Source organism: Lipotes vexillifer, unplaced genomic scaffold (assembly GCF_000442215.2).
Source record: "Lipotes vexillifer unplaced genomic scaffold, Lipotes_vexillifer_v1.1 scaffold371, whole genome shotgun sequence".
Classification (NCBI taxonomy): Eukaryota; Metazoa; Chordata; class Mammalia; order Artiodactyla; family Lipotidae; genus Lipotes; species Lipotes vexillifer.
Window position 1 is genome coordinate 3633919 of NW_006786304.1, and position 6073 is coordinate 3639991.

General features: G+C 56.3%; 1 protein-coding gene across 1 annotated transcript; it reads right to left on the bottom strand.

The window, feature by feature from the left end:
- Positions 1–1954: 1954 nt before the first annotated feature.
- CNFN (cornifelin) lies at positions 1955–3334 on the bottom strand. The gene is made up of 4 exons (XM_007458609.1): positions 3298–3334; positions 2735–2842; positions 2141–2277; positions 1955–2044 (listed from the first exon to the last, which is right to left on the bottom strand). The coding sequence occupies exons 1-4, from the start codon at positions 3332–3334 to the stop codon at positions 1955–1957; spliced, it is 372 nt and encodes a 123-aa protein (XP_007458671.1).
- Positions 3335–6073: the final 2739 nt, after the last annotated feature.

Genomic DNA, 6073 nt, shown 5'->3' on the forward strand with positions numbered 1-6073 from the left:
GGGGGGGGGGGGGGCTCACTTTTTTTTTTAAATTTATTTTTGGCTGCGTTGGGTCTTCATCAGTGCGTGCAGGCTCTCTCTAGTTGCAGCGAGCTGGGGTTACTCTTCGTTGCGGTGCAGGGGCTTCTCATTGCAGTGGCTTCTCTTGTTGCGGAGCCCTGGCTCTAGGAGCGTGGTTTTCAGTAGTTGTGGCTCGCGGGCTCTAGAGTGCAGGCTCAGTAGTTGTGGCGCATGGGCTTAGTTTCCCTGCAGCACGTGGGATCTTCCCGGACCAGGGATGGAACCCATGTCCCCTGCATTGGCAGGCGGATTCTTAACCATCTGCGCCACCAGGGAAGTCCCGGGCCTCACTCTTAAGATGACATGTGAGCAGAAGTGAAAGGGTGAGCCATAGGGACATCTGAGGAAAGAGAATTCCCAGTTGAGGGAACAGCCAGTGCAAGGATCCTGACGTGGGAGCGTGCCTAACATCTTAGAGAAACAACAAAGAGACTCGTGGAGTAGAGAGAATAAAGAGGAGGTAAGGTCACAGAGGGAATAAGAGGCAGATTGTGCAGGTCCTTGAGCCACCGTGAGGACTCTGGCTTTTACTATGTGCAGGAGGAGCCAGCAGAGGGTTCTGAGCACAGGAGGCATGTGATCTATTTCAGATGTCCACAGGGCTTCTCCGTGGGGAAGAGACTAAAAGGGTGGAGTTAGGGCAGGAGGCCCAGTGAGGAGCCACTGCATTTGTTTAGGCCAAAGAGGAGGGTGGTTGGAACAAGGAGGCGCAGTAGAATGGGGAGAAGGGAGATTCTGGATCTGTTCTGAAAGTAAGAACCAACAGAATTTGTTGACAGTTTGGATACTGGGTGAGAGAGAAAGTGGGCAACAGAAGGGATGGGGTTTGCTATTTCCTGAGATGAGGAAGACTGTGGGAAGAGCAGGCTTGGGGCGGTGGGGAATCAGGGGTCAGGTCTTAGACACGTTGAACTTAAGATGCCTATTAGACATTCCAAGTGGAGAATGTCACTCGATGGTTGAATACACACAGAGAGAAGAATAGCAAATAATACAAATAATATATTAATATTAGAATAGTTATAAATTATTACATAATAATAATATTAACAACAGTTTGTTAAATTGACTCTGGCCTTTCCATCTGTTCCATCTCTTGCTCTCACAGTAGCCATATGACATATTAGGGATTATCCTCAGAGGGAGAAACAGACTCAGGTTTATTAATTTACTAAGAGAACACAGCTGGTAAGTGGCAAGAGTCAAGATTGAATCCCAGGTCTGTCCAACTTTGACTCCCAAACATTTTCTAATCTGCTAGTTGCTTTTCAATAAAGGGGGTGGATTGAATTGTATGATCCTTGAGTATGCCTTTCAGCTCTAGAGAGTTTTAAACCTCACAGTTCTGTGCTTTGAAGACAAAGAGCCTCCACATCTGTTAGGACTCTGTGCAGGCCAAGAGTCCATAGGTATTGAATGAGCAGGGGGGCTCTCCTAATTTTTTCTTCGAATGGTTAGTACCTGGACAGTCCCCAGACAGCCTTTCTGGTTTTGCTTATTTTCAGGCTCTGGGCAGAGCTTCAGGTAGGCAGCTAGGGAGTTGGTGGTTTTACTTTGTTAGTCAGGACTCCCTGGCTTAGTGAGGGAAGACACTTGCCAATGTCGCACACAGCAGATCCGGGTCAAGCATCTGACTCGACTCTGGAACTCCTTACACACCTAGGCACGTTCCCTGTGTCCCCGCCTCCCTCACCAAACCTCCTCCTCCACCCAGATTCCTTCCCTGGGACAAAAAGGATGTAGGCAGAGTTGGTTTTTAGGTTTTTTTTTTTTTTTTTATTGTGGGTGCATTTCTGGTGGCGGCGGGATAGGGCGGAGGGTCAGGACCTCCCAGGAGAAGGCAGAGGAGGGCAGGCGTGACGGGTGGAAAAGGAGAAAGGTGAGGGGAACGTCTTTACTCTCGGATCTTCAGCTCCCGCGCCATCTGACAGAGGGCGCAGGGCAAACAAAAGGTGAGGGCCGCCCAGTCTTTCCCAATATTGCCCTGGAGGGTGGGAGAAAGAGGTTAGCAGCCCTAACTTGCATCCCAGGAGGCCCGTCCCCAGCCCTCGGCTCCTCTGGTCCCGGGCCCGGCGAGTACCTGGATGTGGTAGCGCTCGCGCATGCCGGTGCGCAGGGAGTTCAGGCTTCCGGGCAGGCAGGGAGTGGCGCAGCACTCGCCGAAGTCGTCGGAGATGCGGCAGGCGAGGCACAGAGGGACGAAAGTGCCGCACAGACCTGGAGGGGACGCGGGGCTCTAAGGGCGGGGCCCACCGGGTGCCACCGGCCGGCTCTGCCTCGGGGAGGGGCGAGGCGGGGTCCGCGGCGCGCGGTTGAGGGGCCCAGAGGCAGCTGAGTGTTGGTGGAAGTGAGGGTCCCAGAGGGAATTAGGGGTCCGAAGAGTGGGGTTTCAAGATTGGAAAATAAGGTTTAAAGGGGGAGTTGGGGACCCAAGGAAGACAAGTGAGGGTGCAAGGGGGACGTTGAGGGTCCCAGTGGAAGTTGGAAGGTGTGAGGCCGGGATCCTAGGGAGTGTCGGGCGTCCCAGGAAGGCATGAGGGTTAGAGACTGGAAATTCAGGGTCCAAGGAAGGAGACGGGGAGTGGGGTTAGTAGGGCGAGGAAGGGGCTGGGGGTGACCTTCGCTCCCCTCCCGCTCTTTCCCCGGGCCTGGAGAGGGAGCGGCAGGCACTCACAGATGGGCATGTCATTGCAGCAGTCCAGGAGAGTGGTGTTCCAGTCACTGAGCTGGGACTGGTAGCTGCTGGCACACGGGGGCTGGCTGGTCACTGGGTAGGACATGGCTGCGGAGGGGAGAGGCGGGGGTCAGCGGGCAGCTTCGCAGCACCTCCTGGGCCCTTGCACCTATGCAGCCTCTCCCTCTGCCGGGCAGTCCGGGCGAGGCCACCAGGCCGCCCACTGAGGGGACACCACTGTGCCTCCCCCGTTCTTTATGCCACATCTGGGCATCGACACCCCAGTCAGTCCCTGTTGTTGGTGCCTCCTGCACAACTGGTTCGGCTGAGGGTGGGGTGGGCGGGGAGCCTGCAAGTCTAGGGAAGGTTGGCGCCACATGTGGGCGGGGCGGAGACCTGCCGCCGGTTCCTCCACGCCTGGGCCTGGGGAGCTGGGTCCCTGCACGTTGGGGCATCTGGGGTGCAGGCAGGCGCCGTCTGTCTTCGAAGCCAGGGTGCCCAGGGGAAGGAAGTGGCCATGTTCCGGGGACTGGAAGGTTTGGGGTTCCATCCAGCGATCCCACCTTTGCCTTTCACGTTGTCGTGCATCTCAAATTGCATCTTGCGGGCCCTGAGGAGGTGGCCGTTGGGGACAGCAGTCGTGGCAGTGGTGACAACGTCAGAATCTGTCCAAGGGATGCTGGATACTGGGGGAGGTCAGGGCAAGGGGCAGGGGCACTGGGGGCTGGGTTCTCAGGGGTAAGGATGCTGGGGAGAAAGAGTCATATCAGCTTGCCAGCTAGGAGACACGTGGGATAGGGTTGTATGGGGTTGGGGGCGAGAAACTCGCCCATCTCTGTACAGCTGCCCACAGACCCCAGAGGACCCTCCTCATACCAGAGGCAGAGCTGGAGAGAAAGACCAAAAGACAGAGACAGGCAGAGTCAGAGACAAGGGGAGAAAGAGATCAGAGGTAGGTGCCTATAGAGATGCCACCAGTAACACTCACACCTGCCCAGTACTGTTTTTCTGTAAGCCCATTTCACAGACAGCACACTGAGGCTCAGTGAGCTGAAGAGAAATGCCTCACATCTGATGGCCCAGCCAAGAGGGTTAGTAAAAGGGGGTACTGGCCCCCAGGACTTCCAACTTCAACTCAGTGCCATCAGGTTGAGAAAGGGGGGTGGGTCACAGGGGTTATTGAGAAAGACAGGGATGTCCAGAGAGGTAAACAGTCAGAGACATGTAAGGGGGCAGAGAGACGTGAGTGGAGGTGGGTGGGGGGAGAAGAGAGCAGAGGCACCAACCTTTGAGTAGAAGGCTGCGGGCAGATGCTCCTACCTGCAGGACTGCTACAGCGACGATGGAGACAGAGGTGTGGGTGACACCTGGGAACTGAGTTGCTTATATCTGGGCGGGCGTGGCCCTGGGTGGGGCTCTGACAGAGAGGCCCAGGGAGCCAAGCCGGTCTGGCTGACCCTCTTCCCCACACTGGGACTTCCCCTTCCTCCTTCTGCATCCCTCATTCCCCTCTCCCGCCTCCTGCCTGGCCTCAGAGGACCAAGGAAATCGTGGGGGAGGGGGTCCAAGGATGAGGAGCTGGGAGTAGAGGTCTAAAGGGAAGTGGGCAGAGAGACCAAGAGATGGAGAGAGGAGGCTGAGGGGCGGTGCAAGGGGCACAGCTGTACAGACACCAAAAGAGAGGGAGAGACAAGAGAGATAGGGAGGGAATGGGAGACAGAGACAGAAGGAGAGGCCCAGAGGGGAGAGACAAGGAGATTCAGAGAGATGGAGAGAGAGAAGATAGATGAGAAGACATGGAGAGAGAGAGAAAGAGATGCCGAGACAGAGAGGCACAAAGATCTGGGGAGAAATAACAAGGAAGGGGGAGAAGAGATTCAGAAAAAAGACACAAAGATAGAAAGGTGGAGTGTCAGGTGAGTGGAGGCGCCAGCCACTGGCCAGGCCAAGGCTTAGAGGGAAGGGCAACAGGGAGAGGAGAAAGGCTGGTGGTGCAGGAGAGTGCAGAGTGGGCTCCCACTGGGCCCTCTGCCACCATCCTTAGTGAGGTCCCGACTTCCCGGGGAGAAGGGGCTTGTGCCCCCATTCAGGGCCACCGGGCACATGGGGGGCAGTGTGTTTTGGGGGTGGCCCATGCTGGAACCAAAGCAAAAAAACACACTTCACCCAACTCCAAATTGGGAAGGGAGGAGGCTGGGGACTGAGAAACTTCTGGTTCCTGAGGGAGGTGGATGTGGTCTAGGACACTTGAGTCCTAACAGAGCAGAGGACTGGGGCCCTGGACTCCTGGGTCTGAGGGAGGGGGCTGGGCGTCCAGACTCTTGGGGTTAAGCTAGGCTGCATCCCTGAGTGGGGTAGGGGTCCTGGGATACCCAGACTGCTGTCTTCCTGGGAGATGAAAGAGCTGGGGGCCTGGAGGCCTGAGTCACCAAAGTCTCCCCTCAACAGGTCTGGCGGGGTTGGAGGTGACTCAGTGAAGGAAGCAGAATTAGAGCTGGGTGGGGTTCCCACCACGGGTGTCACTCCAAAAATGTACGAGGCACCGGAAAATTGGGGTGTCAGCTGCAGAGAAGGTGGTGCCGTCACCACACTGGGTATGAGTATGGGGTGATGAGGTGGACCACCCTGCTGGTCTGGGATCCCAGCTTTCCCCCCACAATCCTTGATTTCCTGACACCACCCAGATGGCTTGCTGCCCTTGTCCCCAGACCTAAGGGCAGCACTCAGCGTCTTGTCTGTCAGTGTCCGTCACTTGGTCCGGGAGCCTGAATGTCTGGGAAACATCTTCTCCCCACTTCTGTTCTAGGGTCCCTGTCCCCCACCCCGCCCCCACCCCCGTCTCCGCATCTTTGTCTCTCTGTCTCTGAATCTCTCCTTTCCTTCTTTCCTCATCTCTGCAGATCTGTTTCCAAATTTCTCCTGGTTCTCTGTCTCCTCATCTCTGAGTCTCTCTCCCCAAGCTCTGTGTCTCAGTGTCCTTATCCTGGAGCCTCTGCGTCCTCTCTCAGCATCTCTCCCCATCCTGAGGCTTACCCCATGGAGGCAGCCACAGAGCCCCATCCCCCAGCTGTCCAGACCATGGGCTGCAGGTGACTCAGGGTCAGACCCTAGGGCTCCCAAGACAACAACCTGAGCTGTCCTCAAGTTTCCTCTCCCAACTCTGACACAGCCTGGGGGCCCCAATTAGATAGATACAGAAACTCATGTACGTGAGGAAATCAGGACTGGGAAAGCTGTGAGGTGGCCTGCTTGGGAGTGAGCAGGAGGGCAGTGGCAGGAAGAGGAGAGCTGGGGGCTGAGGAGTGAGTATGGCAGCATCTCCAGGCTTCTGGCCTGCAT

Excerpts from the sequence above, each read along its gene's own strand:
- CNFN (XM_007458609.1), bottom strand. The coding sequence starts at position 3,334 with ATGCAATTTGAGATGCACGACAACGTGAAAGGCAAAG. Across the intron at positions 2,843-3,297 it reads CGACAACGTGAAAGGCAAAG|CCATGTCCTACCCAGTGACC; the intron begins GTGGGATCGCTG and ends TCCCCTCCGCAG. Across the intron at positions 2,278-2,734 it reads CTGCAATGACATGCCCATCT|GTCTGTGCGGCACTTTCGTC; the intron begins GTGAGTGCCTGC and ends CGTCCCCTCCAG.